This window comes from Numida meleagris, chromosome 7 (assembly GCF_002078875.1).
Source record: "Numida meleagris isolate 19003 breed g44 Domestic line chromosome 7, NumMel1.0, whole genome shotgun sequence".
In the NCBI taxonomy this organism is placed as follows: domain Eukaryota; kingdom Metazoa; phylum Chordata; class Aves; order Galliformes; family Numididae; genus Numida; species Numida meleagris.
The window spans coordinates 6,879,816-6,898,818 of NC_034415.1; the positions used below are offsets into that span (position 1 = coordinate 6,879,816).

Here is a 19,003-nt window from a genome sequence, read left to right on the forward strand (position 1 = left end):
TGTCCAAATGTGATGTATATGGAATCTGGGTCAGCTGTAGCTGCTTAGTGCACTTCTGCATGGGAGAGTACAACACCACAGTTCAAAAAAAAAAAAAATTGCCTTTTTTTTTTTTTTTTCTGGTAATGAAAGGTACCCATAAACATTGCTGGATAAAATGTAGAGAGAAGAAATGACTATATGTAAGGTTCAAGGAAATAACTGTTGCTCAACTAGAAAATATTTGATTTTCTGTCCAAAAAAAAAAAAAAAAATTGCCTTTTTTTTTTTTTTTTCCCTCCGGAATAAAACATACTGGAACTTTTTCTTCAATTATATTTAAATAGTTTGGTTATCGCATGGAGAAACCCAACTCCCCAGCGCAGCCTGGATCTAACAGAGAAAGACAAAAGCAGTTTTCAGCTCCAACTGCAGCTTAACAATCCACAACATCGGGAAACACTGCAAGAAAAGGCAACTTGGCCTCCGGAGCCTCCACCTACGACAGAGGCAGCAAACCAGCTGCAGGATTCTTCCTTCTTGGTAAGTTTTCATGTTATTCTTTCTTGCAAGTCTAATTTCGAGCTATATGCAAATTCTCCGCGCATCTACCATCCACATGCAATTAAGAACAAACGAATCTCTCTCAGCCTGACAGCAATTTGACAAGTAAAATATAGACTTCATTTTTGTGGCGTTTGGTAGGCTTTGGAAACTTGGAAAGAATTAAAAAGCACTCTGCCCAAGAGCAGGGACTAACTCATTCCAGTTGTAAGGATCAACTGAAACTTGTTCTTCTGCTGTAAATCTTCCGTAATTTTAATGTTATTGAAAGTTACTGAAAAATCAGCGCTACCAGATTCTTTGTTACGCAGACAATTGGATATTGTGAACGTATTCATGTGAAATTCAGATCCCACCAGAAAGCAAAAGCCAAAATTTCTATCGACTTCAGGGAAGCTGGATTTCATCCAGTGTTACAGCACGGACCTAGCATTACTAGAAAATGGATACCTCAATAAAACTACTGTAAGAAATCCCAAGTAAACCAATGCACATCTCTAAGTACAATCACTGTGCGCCTTTCCAACTACAACTTTATTTATGCTGCTTCTGAGCAGTGGAAGCAGTAGGATTTGTACGATCAGTCAAGAAACCTGAGTCATTCACTGGTTCCAAACAAAATTAAGTTTGTAGCACCACAATTGCGGAGGAGAAAATCCAAAGAAAACGCTGTGATGGGCACTAGCCTCTTCCTTTTACAATTTGTGTAATGGGCGAAAAGAAAGTGAATCGTGTTGTAATGTAGCTGTAGTGTGTTTCCAAACAGTTTCATAAAAATGAAATGCAACTGCCAAGGCAACGGTTTGCCTTGGAAAATAGAGGGTTTTGTTACAGTTCTTCAGGGGGTGGGAGGGGGAAAAGACAAAGTTACAAATCAATGGTTGAAACAAGAAGGCTGTTTTACAACCAGAAGACAAAAGTACAGGAAAAAAAACATAAAGAAGTTGTTAAAACAACTCGGTACTTTTGCCTTTGTTTATGCTGAGTTGAAATGAGAATATGGTAAAAATTCTTTTCCATTGTTCTGGATTATAAGTTGCGCATTCACATTAAACTCTCAGAAACGTCTGGCACAGCGAGAGAGTGAAGGGGGTAACTCGAAATGAAGAGAGTTACAGAAGCAAACTTAATTAAAATTTAGTAGGGATGGAATGAAAAAGTCTGAGGCAGCCTTGACAAACAGAAAGATGGATCCTTTCCAAGTTCTGAAGCCTTTTTTTTTTTTTTTTTAAACTATTCTTTTGTGCTTCTTACAAGCTAAAAGGAACAACCTAAGTCACAACAGCAACTACACCAAAACCATCTGAAGCCTACATTATGTGCTTTGGACACCAGTCTCCATCCATTCATAACTCCCCAAGCTTTTGATTTACACTGCTTAGAACAATTCCTAAATCTCTCTCAAATGAAAACAGCTGAGTCAATAATTTGATAGCAATAAAATGGTTACATGCGAGATTTTAACTCCTTGTCCTTGCTGTCTTCCAGCTTTGGAGTTCGAGTTTTGAAAAGCTTATTTTAAACAAAGAATGGGCTATTAATATTACGGTGTTGCCACAAGAATGATCTGAAACGTGATGGAAAAAATATGCCATGTAAGCTTTTGCCAATAACTACACGGCTATTATCAGGTTTTAATTATTGCTTTACTGGGCTTAATTGGTTGTTCATAACATGTCCTATTAGTCTGGTCCTTGAAATTTACACAGCGATGAATGAAGCAGAAATTCCTAGAGCAAACACTGCTAGATGCTTGACAGCTCCAGAGTTCTGGAGGCCCCCAGATAACACATCTGCAAATACAGAATGCACCACTCTACTGAGGCTGCTTCTTAAAATGCTCCAACAAAACATGATGGGTGCAAACCAATGTAAACGTATCCTCATTAAAAGTTCAGCAAAAATTGTGCGTTTTACTGTGTTTTCAGAATACCTAGTACGATGTGGTCTACAAACCTCTCCCACAGAGAATTTCTAAGAATCTATCCTTTCTAGAAGTGATAGATTTACAGTGAGTACTTCAAAAACACCTGAATATTTTTGCTGCCTTTCCTAAAAGGAATCAGACTCCTGTTAATCTCAGAAGTAGAATTCCGCCACTCAATTCATCATCCGTGTGACAAACAAAACCCAAGAAAGTATTATTTCTGGACTCCAGTCAATACAATTGAAAGCAATCCTGTTATTCCACCAAAGACTTACTGGAAAAGCACTTGTTTATACAGGGGAAAGTAATTTACAGATGTACACAGATGCATCAGGAATCCATGGGAACTTTTTCCCCCCCCCAGTGTTTTCCCCACAGTAGTATAATTTCTAGTGCTATGGACCCAGATTTTACCTAAAAAACACTTGCTTATTTGTGTGGGGATGGAGGAATACAGATGGCTTTAGTAATTGTAACTGCTTAGAGGATGCTTGTAAGAAAATGTATGTGCATGAGAAACATCAACAGCAGAGCTTTCAGATTAACATCAATCATTCTCATAGGACCTTTACTCTCACCATATCATTTACTTGCTCAAAAACAAACAAAAATCTCAGCTGGCTGTTTCTCTTCCTGTTGTACGTGCTTATAAATGGAGGCTTATCTAAAAGGCTCTGGTTGGTATTTATCATGAGAGCAAATCCTTTTGATAAATATCCTGGGTAAAGAAAGGTACTGACACCATGCTTTCCATACAAGGGGAAGCTTATATTCACATTTACTTGCAACATTTCCATTACATTCAGCCAACAAAACCTGCACTGCCCAGTGAGAGGTGGCTTTCATCAGCTCTGAAAGAAGAGATTTCCTAATTTCTGCTGTGGGTCTCCAGATTCTACATCCTGCTGGACATTACACTCATAGCAGCTCAACAAAGAACAAATAGTTTGCAGTGCAGATAGCTAAAAACAAACCAAAGCATTCTCAAACTATTCCCCATCTCTAATATTTGTCATTTGAATGTCTTACATATTAGGCTACCATTCTGGGATATTTTGGACAAGCAGTCTGTAATTTTTTTTTTAAGCTGCTTGCCCAGAACATCAGGACATTTCTCAAACAGTGCTTTCATTTCCTTCTAAGATGATTAAAGCTCCAGGTAAATATCTTACACAGAACCAACTCTTGTACGACAAGTTCAGCATTAAGTTTGGGATGTTGGAGCAACAGCATCTTAAAATGTTTAATTTTTTCCACCGTCAAGATTTCTGTGGAAGTACACGCTACCTACCAGGAAGATTCTCAGAAGAAACTCACCTCTGCATATCAGAATGAGTGAGTTTAATACAAGGTTTCCATTATCTACAAGTTCTAGGGCATAATCTTGTGCAGCTGTTTCACGTGGTTATGCTACATAGACCATTTCATTCATTTTATGGTCTGACAGCACATACGTTGACAAAGAACTTCAAACTTTATTAAACACATGAGCTTAAGTGCTCAAAAAGAACATAACAATTAAAAGATACGTGGAAAGCAAGCTGCTGCAGACTACCTGGTCAAATAGGGGTTTGCATTGCAAAATGTTTCATTTTTTCAAATATTCATTTTAGTTTTAAAGTGCTTCAGGGGAAAAATGTATTGCTTTTACTCCCCAAGCCACTGATCATTTAAGTAACTGTACAGAGTCTTAAAACAGCTGCCAGGGACTAAACCGTTCTTCACCTTGTTGGGCTATGAAGTAGCTGCTATACGCTGTGAAAAAGAAGAAATAGTAAAATACTGAAATTTTATTACAGTTTCATTCTTAGTCCACCATGAAGTCGCTTTTCCTTCATCGGAACTGAAACTATTGAAAAATAATTTCAGGGACGCTACAGAGGTTTCAAACTTCAGACAGTTGGTTTAGCTCATCCTTCTCAAGTTCAACACCACACACAGTTTTGTTTCCCACGTCTTTACCACGATTCACCAGAAAATTTCAACTAATGACTAACTAAACTAATCCAACCCTGAGCACCGCTCCAGTGATCATTAAAGTCTGAAGTTGACAAAGGAAAACACACATCTAGTCCCAGAGAAAAGTGATACTTTCCCTCATATTTTTAATAGAATGCATTCCTTCAGCAGAGACATAGTAACAAAACTTTTATTTCTGAAAAAATATACATTTACCAGTAATCAAAATAAGAGTGAAACATATAGAAAAAAATATTTAAATAGAAACATTCTCAAGGTTGTAAGTATTCTCTCATTTCTCACTCTACAATGTGTTAAAGGCAAACACTTTCTCCCCCTCCAGAGCAGAACTTGGTAATACAAGTGTGGACCATTCGATCGAGAATCCTAGATGCGATTCCTGATTGCACAGAGCATGTTCTGAGGTTTGCATTCACTGCTCATAGTGAAGCCAAAAAATAAAAACTTGACTCATTCGCTCTGAAGATGAACAGATGTAGCACGCAGCAATAATATTCAAGTCAGCAACAGAACGGGGAGAAATGACCTGGTATAAAAGTCATCACCTGTAAAGCTGAAGGTAAAGGAAGCAGTATTAGCCTGCTTTTTCCTTCAGGGTAACTGCTGCAGGATTGCCAAATGCACTTAAATTTGAATTTGGCAGGAGCCGCATGAAAATTACTAACCTTCTCTGGGTTTACTTGGTTCCTGTCTGTAACCATGCAAAGGCCACTGCACAAGGCCTCGTACAGCTGCTCACAGCAGACTGCAAATGAAAGCCAGATCGGCAGCAGAGATGAGAGAGAAGAGCAATCTGCTCGACAAGACAAATTCAACGTGAGAAACAAGGTTTTCTCCTGACTTTTGTGCTATCTTTGTTAATTATCTCAAACATTTAAAAACAAAGTAAATAAAACATGTATTTCTACAAATATTCTTGTATTTTCATCACTGCGTTTTAGTTATTTACATAAAGTTAAAAGGAATTACTTTCTTAATATGTGAATGAAACACCTCAGTATGGTATTTAAGCTGACAAAACACCTGACACTTCAGTGTTACTGGGATAAATACATCCTCAAAGATATGACTGTAGTGAGTCAACAGTTAAAAAAAAGTCAATTAAGTAGGGATACACAAGTACAGATCACATCACATTATAGGCTTTCTTTACAGATTTGAATAGCTAATTAAATACATAATTCTCATCAACATTTAGACAACTGTTTGACACATATTGTACCTAAAACCATTGCCCAAAGTGGATGCACAGATGTGTTTTTCAAGTCTACCACGTCTATGTGTATACAAACTTGAAAAATGTGTGGGCATATGCATGAATATGTATGCATATACTATTTAACAGTAGGTATCTGTAACAGAATCTAACTGCAACCAATAGACTCCAAACACTTGTCTGCAGGCACATAGGCAGGACAAAACCCATCAGTTTAGGCAGTTTAATCAGTACAGGAGCCTTAGTTATGGCTCTAAATAATTATATTCTGTTTTTCAGCAGTCTCTTCTCTAAGTCATCACACTTGCTTCAAAATGAAGATACTGAAATGGACTTTGGGTGTGCTGCTGTTCCTACTGCTGTCTATCGGGCGCTGTACAGAACCATCGACCCTCAATAAAACATCCCAACGGAGGCATCCTCGTTCCACAGACGGTGGAGAGGAAGGGAAGAAATGTGGTTACACCTTCTTGGTCCCAGAACAAAAAATCACAGGGCCAATCTGTGTGAATAACGAACCAGGTACTGGTAACAGAAAAGACGAAGTCACGAGAATGGACATAGAGAACTTGAAGGATGTGCTGTCCAAGCAGAAACGCGAGATTGACATCTTGCAGTTGGTGGTAGACGTGGATGGAAACATTGTGAATGAAGTAAAGTTGCTGAGGAAAGAAAGCCGTAATATGAACTCTCGGGTCACTCAACTGTATATGCAACTCTTGCATGAGATAATCCGAAAGCGCGATAACTCACTTGAACTTTCCCAACTGGAAAATAAAGTCCTTAACGTTACGACAGAAATGTTGAAGATGGCAACGAAATACAAGGAGCTTGAAGTAAAATACGCAGCACTGACTGATCTTGTAAATAACCAGTCTGTCATCATCTCCCTGCTGGAAGAGCAGTGCTTGAGAATCTTCTCACGGCAGGACACCCATGGGTCCCCGCCACTTGTCCAAGTAGTGCCGCAGCACATCCCCAACAGTCAGCCATATACTCCCGTTCTCCTGGGAGGGAATGAGATACAGAGAGACCCAGGGTACCCCAGAGACAGGGATGTAAGGCCACCACCTGACCCAGCTACTTCTCCTACCAAGAGTCCTTTCAGAGTTCCACCACTGGCGTTAATTAATGAAGGTGAGTAACCTATCGCTATTTGTCTAATTTGAGATTCCTCCAATTCTGAAAGAAACTGTCCCGACTATAGGACTAAAATGAAGAATGAGAGGTACCTTGTCTAACTAGCCCTTCTTCCTGATCGGATTTCTGAACATTGGCTATTTCAACAAATGCATCTTCTGCAACTATAGCTTAAAATTGCAATCTATGAAATAACACCTTTGAGTTACAAAGTGCCGGGGCTTTGCACTCCAGCTGGGTTTTACTTACGGGGATGAAAATTCAGTTTCAGCATGTGCTTTCTAGTATCTATTACTCTTTCTTTGAAGACACTTAGTGACTACGTTATAGTAACCAGCAACAGCGAATACAAGAGAAGCTAATTCACCTTAAATAAACAAAATAATTTTAAGTAAATGTCCTTTAGAGTTACGCATACACACTTGGCAGAAGTTAATCCTGTTGGAAGAATTTTATTCCTTAATTTCTGATGTGCTTTAAGATGAGCATTGCACAGTGATGGATGAAACACTTGAGAGGGAAACAAGTTTGAGAGGCCAAATAGGTGAAGGCTGGGCCTAATCAGATGCACTCAACTTCGAACATTTAAAATGAGTAACTACATTCACTGCAATCTGATGTTAGAAGGATGACAAATTAACATCACAAATATTATGCAAATACATACAGGGGACTTTAGCACAGCTTCGTGTTACATTCCTTAGACCGTTACGTAAATTCATTTTTCACTACAAACAGAACTACTGACAAGAAAATTAACTACTACTGAGATGCCTTGAATTCACTCCAAACTCTATTAAACCTTTATCAGAATTACAGTAAAAAGAAATTAAGGGTTCAGAAAAAACAAGTCATGTTTTTCATAGGCATCCATACAAACTCCTGCTCTTGCTTCTGTCAGCTTGCACAGCAAAGGAGTAGTAACCCCTTCTGTTCCTCCCTAAATTGCCTTTAGTTACAGCTCGAAAGTCAGCTTAGTTCTCAAGTTGAAGGCAAACATTTATTTGTGACTATTCCACAACAACACAAACGTCTAGCTGCCGATGGAAAGAACAACTACTTTTATTCAGATCTGTAGAACACTCAAGCACAAGCCCAACTCAAATGCCAGCTGTCATGAGAATTTAAGTCACACATCATGACACAAAGGAAACAGCTAATATAAAGTATTAATGTCCGGTCATGCAGCAGAAGTATAACTCTAAAAAATAGGGATTTCCTGTTTCCCAGAAAACCCATGCTTCGAGGTTGCATGTTTTTTTTAGATGTATCATTTTCTCTCATTATATGTCTGCTGTACATGTGAAATAAGGCAGATTAAATTATCTACTAGTTTTCATTAACCCACTAATTCCTAGAAGCCCAGAATTTTAATCCATTTTTGCAGGGGAGCACAGAGTATGCTTAGGAAGTTTAAATTATTCAAACGTAATAGCACACAACAAGTTTATGGAAAGGTCAATGTGCATTTTAAATTGCTAGTGGGGAAGCAAAATTCAAAAAACTCCGGGGGAACAGAAGGCCAATCTTATTTTCAGAACAGCTCTTTAATTTGCATTAACGTTGCTCTACAAATTAAGGAAGAATTTTTCTGTGAACTTCAGTTGTCACAATTATCTAAATCCTTGCAGTAATAGCCAACACCCCCAAATTTTCCTGCATTTCTTTTAAAACAAAAAAGCAGCTACAAAATGAACAGGCACTTGAAAACTCCACATGCACAACCCACTCTACTGCTAATGCATTTCAACTAACAACATAAGTATACATCCTGATTTATTTTGGGATTTTCCTTTACTACTGACCATAATCCCCTGTGTGAAGCTTAAACGATTCTAGTTTCTTTGTCACCTGCTCAGGATAAGACAACAGAATTTGATATGTACTAAATCACCCCTCTGAAACATTTCAGAAGTAAAACACGTAACAGATCTTATCAGGTTATTTCTAACTTAAAACTAGTTAAAAGCTGTAACTAAAAAGTCAGTTTGGCCCAACAGCTTAGCATACAGACTGTTACAGAACATACAGGGGAGCTGGATTAGATGATCTCCAGAGGTCACTTCCCATCCATACATATCACATAACAGTAGAAGATTTCTATTCCTTACGTAGGCAATACACCTTTAACTGAACTTAAAAGCATCAGAATTTCAAAGTTACAGCTTTTTTTCCAGAGACCCTACACTCACATCCACACTACAGTGAACACCGTGGAGAATCTTTCAGGCTTTCCCAATCTCAGCATTTCCACTGAACAAGAAATGGATCTCTTTTTATACCAGCAATTTTAAATAACTGGATGTAACAAAATTTACACCGCAGAAAAAAAAATGACTATGCACCAGAAGTCCTGGGATTTCCCTAATGCTAGAAGCATAAGTTTGTCAGCTCTACTTCAAGACTAATTTACAGTAAGGACATAGACAAATCTGAGCATCAAAAAGCAGATAAATTACATCCTGTGATCTTAACGCCAGCTGAACTTCAATGACTTTGGCTACTACAATTTGTCTGCCATAAAAGCTAAATCACCTAAAATCACTCCAAACATCTGCTCAGTTCTCCTATGCAAAAACTTGCCCTCAATTCTTCCTCAAGAGGAAACCGTAGGAAATAATACATGGCAGATCTAATTGAGCCATTTTCAATGTTTAATATTATTAAAAACCTACTTCTGTTTACAGTTCTTCTAATGCAATCATTGCTTCACGAGAATACTTCTAGAGCAACCTCTGTGTTCAGTCATACAGAGCCCAGTTTTACTTGAGACAGCTCAAGGAAAGGAAATGACATCAAACTCAGCCCAGGAGATCATCTACCCACCGTATAAAGATGTTGCAATCTACACAACCTACACAGAAATTTTAATTGTGAGCAAGGGGAAAAACCACTCACGTAGCAGAGCTAGTGTATTTCTTTCCTAAACTACTATTGCAAGCACTAAAAGAATGGCAAAAAAAATCAAATATTGACCGCACAGCATGCACAGCACTACAGCTCAGTGTCAGCAAGCACTGCTGCAACCAGAAGCTGCAAGTCACCTTCATCAGATACACAAACTTTCTGCATGATAATTAATATGAAATACTCTATGGATTTCCTGCTAATTATAGACTTAGGTAACAGGCAACTGACACCTTAAAAATATATTAAAAAAAAAAGAAGAATGCTTTTCAATTTGCTGTTGTCTTGGAAACTTAATGTGCAATGAAGGTCACTTTCACTCAACCTCTGCTTTTAATTAAAGAACCTCAACAACAATCCTTTATGCTTCTTTGCACATTAGCTTCTTCTGTGACTGATGAGAATTTTCTCTGAACTTCCAAGCAGATTTAAGAAAATGAGCCTTAAAAAAAAAAAAATAGAAAGCAGTAGGTAATTTATTTCCAGATTTACTGAGTTTGAGCTTTCAAATACCTTTAAGGCATCCACCACTCACTAGCCATCAGAGCATGACCTGCTTTTCATTACTAAATAGCTGGTCTCTAATCAGCTCAACTGAAGTAACGACACACGAGCAGACATACTTTTCTAAAAAAAAGTCGATTAAAATATTATCAGAAAGGGAAAGGCAAACAAACAAAGAGTTTAGAGGTATGTAAGCTGCATGCTTCGTACTGTATGCTCTTCTGTCAGTACTGTTTGTAAAGCCTGTATTCAGACGCTCCAAAATAGAGCTTTCAAGCAGCCCTGTCACAGCACTTCTTAGAATCATCAACCTGAGAACACGTACGTGGGCCTTGTTAGCTGCTCAAACGCCATCCGCCACCACTTGCCTATCTCCTTCCTCAGTGCAGCACTTCCACATGCAGCACAAACAGACAACACATGAAGCTTGCGCAGACTCCTACCTACACTTATTTAGCAGGCTGCTCCTTGGACATTGTAAGAACACAGAAACAAAAGTGATGCAGCGTCAGAATACTCCGTTTCCCTAAATGCCAGATCTGGAGATTCTGGCACTAAGTAGCTCTCTAAGACTGTGTGTTCAAGTGTGGGAGGCTTTGTTTTGGTTTGAGTGCTTTGTGTCTGGTTTTCTTCATGTTTGTCTTCAACCGTCCAGGTTCAAATGAGTACACTACGACAACAAAATAAACTGCCATTCAACTTTGGTATAAGTGGTAAAGGAGAAAACAGATGCAAATCATAGCACACTTCTTCAGCATCAAGAGTCAGAGCATAAATCTTTGCCAGAAACGGTTAAAAACCACATGCTGATAACTGAAGTGTATTATCTGCTTAGCAAAGAAAGTATTTTATTAAAAATAGAATACTATATATTTATTTTATATTTTAATGTACACATGCAAAGCAACTTTTTACGCTGTTTTTCATGGTAATTTTACCTTAACTGAATTATTGACTTTCCACTGTCTCCAAGTCCTTCACTGCAATACCAAACATTTTTGAACAATGTGCACCGCATAGCCAACCTTGAATGCTTACAGAGGTTCTTTTCAAAAAGGTCCATTCAAAGACTGCCAACACGCCAAAGATGCTGGGTATTCCAACAGTGGGATTTATATGATCAAACCCGAAAACAGCAACGAACCAATGCAGCTATGGTGTGAGAACAGCTTAGACCCTGGAGGATGGGCAGTTATTCAGAAGAGAACAGATGGATCCGTCAACTTCTTCAGGAACTGGGACAGTTACAAGGTAATTTCTGGAATGCTGAAAATCAGCATCTTCATTTTGGTGCGATGCTTGACTATGCTATCCACTGCAATCAAGAAGGTGTTAATATTCCCAATGGAATTCTTCATTCCAAATGTTTCCACTGAATGATAAACACTGAAGAGTTGGAAATAGACAGTCACTTGAGTTATAAAAGAAACTAACTGTACAAAAGCAGGAGGGTCTTTCCTCAGAGATGGATATATTTCTGTGGGAACGTCCTGTTTCATTGAATGCATTACTTCACTTTGTACTGACTGACAGTCTGAGACAGTCTGTGTTTGTAATGCACGACACAACATTTGTGAAGAGATGTTACTCTAGACAGTGACTGGGAAGTCATTTGTTACAAGGACCTAACTGAACACATGCTTTCCGTTAGCAGGCAAACTACAATAAGTACTCAAAAAGTTTCATTGTCTCTTCTATGAATAAGCAATTTCAGCCAGTGAAATTATCCATTTAAGCATACTAATAGATTTGTAGAATCAGGGCCTCAAATTAAAAATGTTCTTAGTAATGAATTAAAAGAAACGATTCTTACACCTTTAGAATTACACTAGAAATCTCTTCAAGATGTAGGGCTTGTGAAGGGAAGCATGTTCTTACTTGACATTATTACTGTGATATTGTGCACTATCAGGCAATACACCTGGGCCAAAAAGCATGCTGCTTTGGAATAATTACACTCAGCTGAAAATGAGAAAATCTGTTGTTGTTTTTTAATTAATCGTGCTAACTTCCTAGATGCAGGATAGCCCTCCCCTGATGGTGTGCTCACCTTAAATGGACTTTCAGTTGTCATTTTCATTATATTGAAGAGGAAACAGACATTTAACTCATTCACACTAAAGTTATCATATATGCAAAGAAATGATGAGATTACTATGAGGATTTTCACTTTCTATTCACTACATTCATAGAATTTAACCATTACTCTTTGACAGTTATTCCAAGTCTTTACTTCTGAGAACGGTGGGTGGGCTTTCCCCACATCCCTCAAAATATCATAAGGCAGCTGTAGCATCTTACAAAGCAACCTTAAACACAATACTTTGGAAGTGTATTAAGAGTCTATAATTGGCATTTGACAGGTCAGTCTTGAGCAAGCTTGCCCCCAAGTGCTTTCTCATTTTAATAGCTCCAGCGTGTTGACAAGATAAGCTGATACCAAGCAATACACCATTCAAATAGAGACATTCAATTGCATTGGCTGAAGATTGTATTCTTACTATTCTTATTACCAAACCTCAAGTGCCTAAAGGCATACCACTGTAGCTGACTTAAGCAAGCTGCAGGCTGCACTGCTGATGGCATGGATGTCCCCTATGCCTACATTTCTACTTTGAGGATTTCTGTGTGCCTGCATGCAGCAACTGATAACTCTGCCACTTTTAATGACTCTGGTACTACCTCATTCTGCTAGCAGTTCATTAGTAACTAGCAGTGAATAAATGGCCCAAAGCAGCAAAATAAAGCATTTAAATGCATGTCTTGAGCAGTTATCCTGAAGCTTAAAAGGTGTTCAGTATCCCTGTTCCATTCGTTTACAAAACTCCTGCTGATAAAAGTCTGATGAACAAGAAAAACTGAAGTGAACCCCCCTTTCTTATCTTTTGTACAGAAAGGATTTGGAAACATCGATGGAGAGTACTGGCTGGGACTAGAAAATATTTACATGCTTACCAATCAGGATAATTACAGACTACTGATTGAATTAGAGGACTGGAGCAATAAGAAAGTCTATGCAGAATACAGCAGTTTTCGCCTGGAGCCCGAAAATGAATTCTACAGGCTACGCTTAGGAACATACCAAGGAAACGCAGGCGATTCCATGATATGGCACAACGGAAAGCAATTTACAACACTGGACAGAGACAGAGACATGTATTCAGGTAAGGCAACTACCGTGTACTTGAGAAACAAAGCCAGTAGATTCCAGTAGTGATATCACCCTTAAAGAAAAAATAAAACTATGCAAGTTCTGATAGAACAGCTCTACTAAAGGACGCTTCAAATAGATTAAGAAAAATTGCATTGACCTTATAACTTAGCTCAATGACAACCTCACCACTTGCACGTGATGCTTTGCAGTCAGGACACCTTCCCAGGTGATCTCCCAGAATAGCGAGGCCACATAAAAACAAACTCCATGAACAGAAGCTTCTGAACAGCACCAAAGGAACTGCAGCTGTGGACAGGCTCTTAGTCACGTGACAGTACATGAGAAATGGGCAGATCACTTCATTTAACTCTCCTTGAAGAACACTTTGTTGCTTCTTTCTGACTCCCTTCCTCCAGCCTTCCCCTAAAGCCTTAGTGATAAGAGAAGAAGTGGGGAGTGTAATAATTCAACAGCACTGAAGAATTAGTTTCTGCTTTTTCCTCAGCTGTCCATAACCAGAAAGCCAGACAAACTCTGCAAACTCATAGCAGCCTGACAGAGTAAAGGCACGAGTTGCAAGCAATGATCTGTGGAACTGCAGACCCGAGCGCTGCTTGGGACTGCATCAAGTCACGTTACTTCCACAGAAGTATTTCTAAACATTACATAACCCAAGTTCTTCAAACGTTAGCTCACTGAGAAGTGCTGCTGGTATTCTGAGAAGAGCTGATTTCCTTAGTTTTCGGCTGTCGCGTTAAATACTATGCAAATCACTTCCCTCCAGGCAATAGGAATTACAACAGAATACACACTTCAGGTAGAAGCAGCAACTGATAGGACCGCAACAGGACACTGAAAATCCCCTCTGAGACTAAGCCAGGACGTGAAAGGGTTTGCTGATCTCTAGCGTTTCTCCTCCATTAACACTGACTTTGCCTCCTTCTTTCTGTCCCGCAGGAAACTGCGCTCATTTCCACAAAGGCGGCTGGTGGTACAACGCGTGTGCACACTCCAACCTGAACGGAGTGTGGTACAGAGGAGGCCACTACAGGAGCAAGTACCAGGACGGAATATTTTGGGCTGAGTACCGGGGAGGTTCCTACTCCTTGAAAGCAGTTCAGATGATGATCAGACCTATAGACTGAGGAGGAAAATCCCACAGCGATCAAGTATAAACTTACCAGTGCTTGAGTTACAGAAAAATAAAATATTACTTCCAAATCATTATTTTGCACAATCTGTCCCTGCAAAATGCAGGTCTACTATTTTCCTTTTTCCCCAGTTGCCCCCCCTGCCTTTTTTTTTTTTTTTTTAAAGAAACCTTTTCTACTGTAATAGGCAGTGTTTTTTAAACATGCATTCAACACAAGCAGATGCTCACGTTTGTGACGCGCATTTATCTTTGAGTCCAAAATACTTCATGAATCATTAAGGCTGGTAAAAAAAAATTTTCCAGATAAATGACAAGATAGGAGCTTTTTCACTTAAAAAGCTTACGCTTTTTCAGACCAACTCAATCCTCAAATGTAAATATGTGAAATGACATTGTCTTGCTTTAATGTGAAAATTAACCAGTTATTTAACAATTTATTTAAAAATGTCGGTATTACTTGCAATGAAAATTTGACTTCATATTACTGTTTAAGACTTACTCCCAGAAGCTACCTAAAAAACTGAAGACATTCTAGCTTTCCAACAGAGGGAGATTTTGCAACAAATAATTATTTCAAAGTGGTGAATTAAACATAAAAAATTTCCTAATGGTGTAAGAATTCCCTAAGATCTGAATGTCAAACCTTCTGTAGAACGCTTGCACAAAGTGTTCCTAATGAGAGAAAAAGATTAGTTCTATGAACACAAGACAATCAAATCCTTCATCCTATTTAAAACCATCTTCTGATACTTTGATGACAAAATGGAGAAGTCCTGATAATAAAATCAGGACTATACACTTGGAGATTCTCCCCTGCTTCCATCAGCAGTGACGAGGCCTGAACAGATATTCACATGTTAGTTTAGAGTAGAATCAAATCTCACAATATTAACAAACGTTTTCTACCCGTCAGCCTGTATCGTGCCAACATAGCTTCCTGCTGACAGATCAGGAATCAGCTCTGAGTGTATTCTCCATGCCACCCCAAAACTTGTGGATTGCTCTTGTGACATCAGCATTTCCCTTCCCCCATCTGTGTATACTACTCCAGTATTATCTATATTAAATTTTTTGCCTTCTGGATATCTGACTTCCACTGGGATTAATACGTAATTTGAGAAGTTGATTAGAAAATACTTCTCCAACCTTTAAGAAATGCCATACAATATACAGCACCAAATCAATATAATTCCAAAATACGACATAACAAAATGCTCATTTGAGCCATCAGTCTGAGATGAAAATTTTCTTCCTAGTATAAAGTTATTTAATAACTGTACCCAGCTATACAGCTTCTGTAACTTAATCTGATACCACACTGAACTAAATATGCTGGTCTGAAATGCAACCAAAACATTTCTTTGGCGCTTCATATGTTTTAAAAGAACTTTGCCCCATTTAGCCTAAGAAACGCTAGCAGCTAAAAGAAGAATCTAATATTATTGTTATACCTAAATTAATCAACACCAATAGCTCCACAAAACATCATTCGTAATTCAGAGGAGAGAAAAGAGCATTTTGGTTTCAAAACACATTCTCCATAATAAGTTTTTAATTGGCCATATATGGCTTCAAGGGTTGCAGTTGATTTTTTGGTCAAGGGATCAAAGCCAATGAGTTCCAACAATATTTAGCTGAGGGCGGGGGAAGGAGAAAAAATAAAAATGAATCGGTTCCAGCATATTTCATTCCCAACTTGCAAGAATTTTAACAGATGCTATTTAAGATTACAGTACTGAAAGCGGTCTCCAAGCAAGGAGTATTTGTTTGGTACAGACCTCATTGATTGAGGGTTCTACAAAATGCTTTTTTAATTGCAGATGCTTAAAATTTAAGCCACCTTTAGTCGACTCTTCTTTTCTGTGCTAGCTAGTTAGAAAAGCAGTTCAGGTAAGTTTAAAAACTGAAAATGACCTGGTTCTTTAAGGAACACTTCTGTCAGCTGTAGTTACGTCAACTTACAGATTTCATCTGCTTGGAGGAGATCTTGTTTTACCACAAGAATCTACTGCCCGCTACAAAACCAGCGTTTGTTTATTCAGCACAGTCAGCGAAAGGTGTGTTTTGCAGAGATCCCTTAGTGAAATGAGTTTGCAGTCAGCCTTTACATTAAATCTTACTAGATATCTAAAACAGTCCCCTTTCATTTAAAACTACAGAATGAAGTCAACTAAACATTACTACAAATATACCTCAAAGCTTCTGATTGCACAAATTTTCTAAGAGGAAAGAACTCACGTTAAAGTTGCCAGTTCATGATTACAAGGAGGGAGAATGCAGCACCTCTTTATTAAGTTAGTTTACACGGCACAGCAAACTTCTACTTTCAAATGCTTACAATTACATCAGCAATTTGGGGGCTGAATATTCTAAGCTGTGTAAATGACTAAGTTTTCGTGCTTTGTCTCTCACTTTTCTGAAACAGTTTTCCCTCAAGCTTATTGCACTAGACATTGAGAAGTACTTTGTCCCAGAAGGGCAGAGCATCCACCATTCCTGTACTGTCAATTCAAATATAACCAAACTGACCTTGAAAATGTTTAAACTGTACTAAAGCCTGAAACAGTTTGCAAAAACGTTTCCAAAGTTTATTTGCAAACAACACCACCGAAGTAGCTGAACCGTCAGCAGATGAACACTTTAATAATCTGTTTTCCCATTTCTGGATACAGTTCCTGAAAGACAGCTCTAAGGAAGTATTTCACAAGGTAGTACTGTTTAGTTTAAATAAAAACCTTACTTCTCAAGACATGGCTCTCGTTTCATTGCGCAACCTCAGATCTGTCAGAATTCCATGTAAGACTCCTTCTGAGAAAGTGCATTTGTTCCAAGGCAAAACATATCATATACAGAGTTTCCATTTGTTTTGACCACTTTAGTGGGCCAGGTGATTCAACTGCATTAACACATCCCAGAACAGACAACGAGGACTTAATGTTGCACCCATTTATTGCCCCTGAACAGCTCTTAGCCCTCACATTTAGGCTAGGAACCCACAGGCCATGTGCTGCTCTTCTTTGACATTCCAGAACTCTGGAATCAAGACATTCCTTGTTGCTGCAAAGAACTGAAAAGCTTTCTAGGATTTCTTTCCCCCCCTCGGTAAGCATGGAAGAATGTCTCTGTCTTGTCCACAGTGAGCTGCGGTAAGCAGTAAGAAAACAACCTGTACTCCTGTGGCTCAGAAACCATCTTCACTGCAAAAGCTACACAATAAAGCATTTAAACTTTAGAGAGTAAAAAAAAAAACCAATATCCACGTCCACATTTGGTTGCATGGACAAATCAAGAACTCTCAAGGGTGAAACACTAGTCCTGGAAACTGCAGCTGAGATACTTCTATGTGCTCACCTTCCCTATGACCTTCTGAACACTGTCCTTCACCACCAAGACCAGCATTACTTTGGAGAGGATTCCCAAAGCTCACTGTGGAAGATTTGATTCTCTGCACTCTTCTGAAGAGCAGCGTAGGGGACAACAGAAACCTCAGGACGTCTGCATCAATGCTGAAGGGAGCCTCAACCCTTCTTTTTCAGCAGAAGGAAGGGACCTTATCATTCATCCCCTCCACAGCACACGCCATGATCAGAATTTCCAACAGCCAGCTTTTAGGTAGACCTCTGTGCACAGTTCCATCAAGGAGCAGCAATATGCCTGCATGTGATCCTGATACCAGAAGTAACAGCAGAAAACCATCCTTCCAGGAATTATAACTGGCAGCTGGGACTAAGCAAGTTAGGTTCCTCTGTTCCATATCACTCTCAGATCAGTATCAATGCCTTGGGAAAGAAATGTTGGAAATAATACTCCTGCAAATCTACTCAGGTGTTTCTGGAGATGAAAAGCTCTGATCAAATGAGAGAAATAGGACTCCACAGTCAACCTTCCAAGATGGATGCAAATTCATTGTGACTGTAGCTGCAGAGCAATTTTTTTTTTTTTTTATTTAGCCATGCATTTAAACCTTAAGAAATTAATTTTAGAGGAGCATACCAGTGGGAATTTGCTTTTTCTGATGAGAATTATAGGCTCAAGGGACACTCTCATTACTGAGAATTCCTACTACAGGAAACCAGGTCACAAAACACTAACTACAGCCAGTCAGAGCAAAGCACTCAACCCTCCTTCTTCCTAAAAAACATTTGACTTCAACAATTTCTTAAGTCAAGCCAAAAACTTAATCTGAACCAAAAAGTTACACAAAGTTTCTCATGTATAAAGAGGAAAACATCTGTAACAGAACAAAACTTTAAAAAAAAATCCCCTAAAAATTTGGAAAACAATGTTCTAAATATGGACTTGCAGGTAGTAAGACAATATTTTTAAAATGCCTGACAAATAGACCGGAGTGTAAATAATTCTCCATACAGCCTAAGTTTTAGAAAACCATAATGGCACGGGACAGAGCATCACGAGATTTGGAAAAAATCTAAAAGCAGGTTGGCCTGAGACTTTATAATTGGCAAGGAAACCATTTGA

General features: G+C 38.6%; 2 protein-coding genes across 14 annotated transcripts in view; one reads left to right on the forward strand and one right to left on the reverse strand.

Moving 5' to 3' along the window:
• RALGPS2 (Ral GEF with PH domain and SH3 binding motif 2) overlaps window positions 1–19,003 on the reverse strand; it is a 141,216-nt gene that overhangs the window by 39,418 nt on the left and 82,795 nt on the right. The window lies entirely within an intron of this gene.
• ANGPTL1 (angiopoietin like 1) lies at window positions 266–15,680 on the forward strand. 2 transcript variants are annotated; one of them, XM_021404123.1, is made up of 5 exons: window positions 266–522; window positions 5,946–6,803; window positions 11,275–11,468; window positions 13,111–13,381; window positions 14,329–15,680. In XM_021404123.1, the coding sequence occupies exons 2-5, from the start codon at window positions 5,981–5,983 to the stop codon at window positions 14,514–14,516; spliced, it is 1,476 nt and encodes a 491-aa protein (XP_021259798.1). In that variant the 5' UTR covers window positions 266–522; window positions 5,946–5,980; the 3' UTR covers window positions 14,517–15,680. The 2 variants fall into 2 exon arrangements, with proteins under 2 accessions (XP_021259798.1, XP_021259800.1); XM_021404125.1 differs by having other exon boundaries at window positions 5,949–6,803.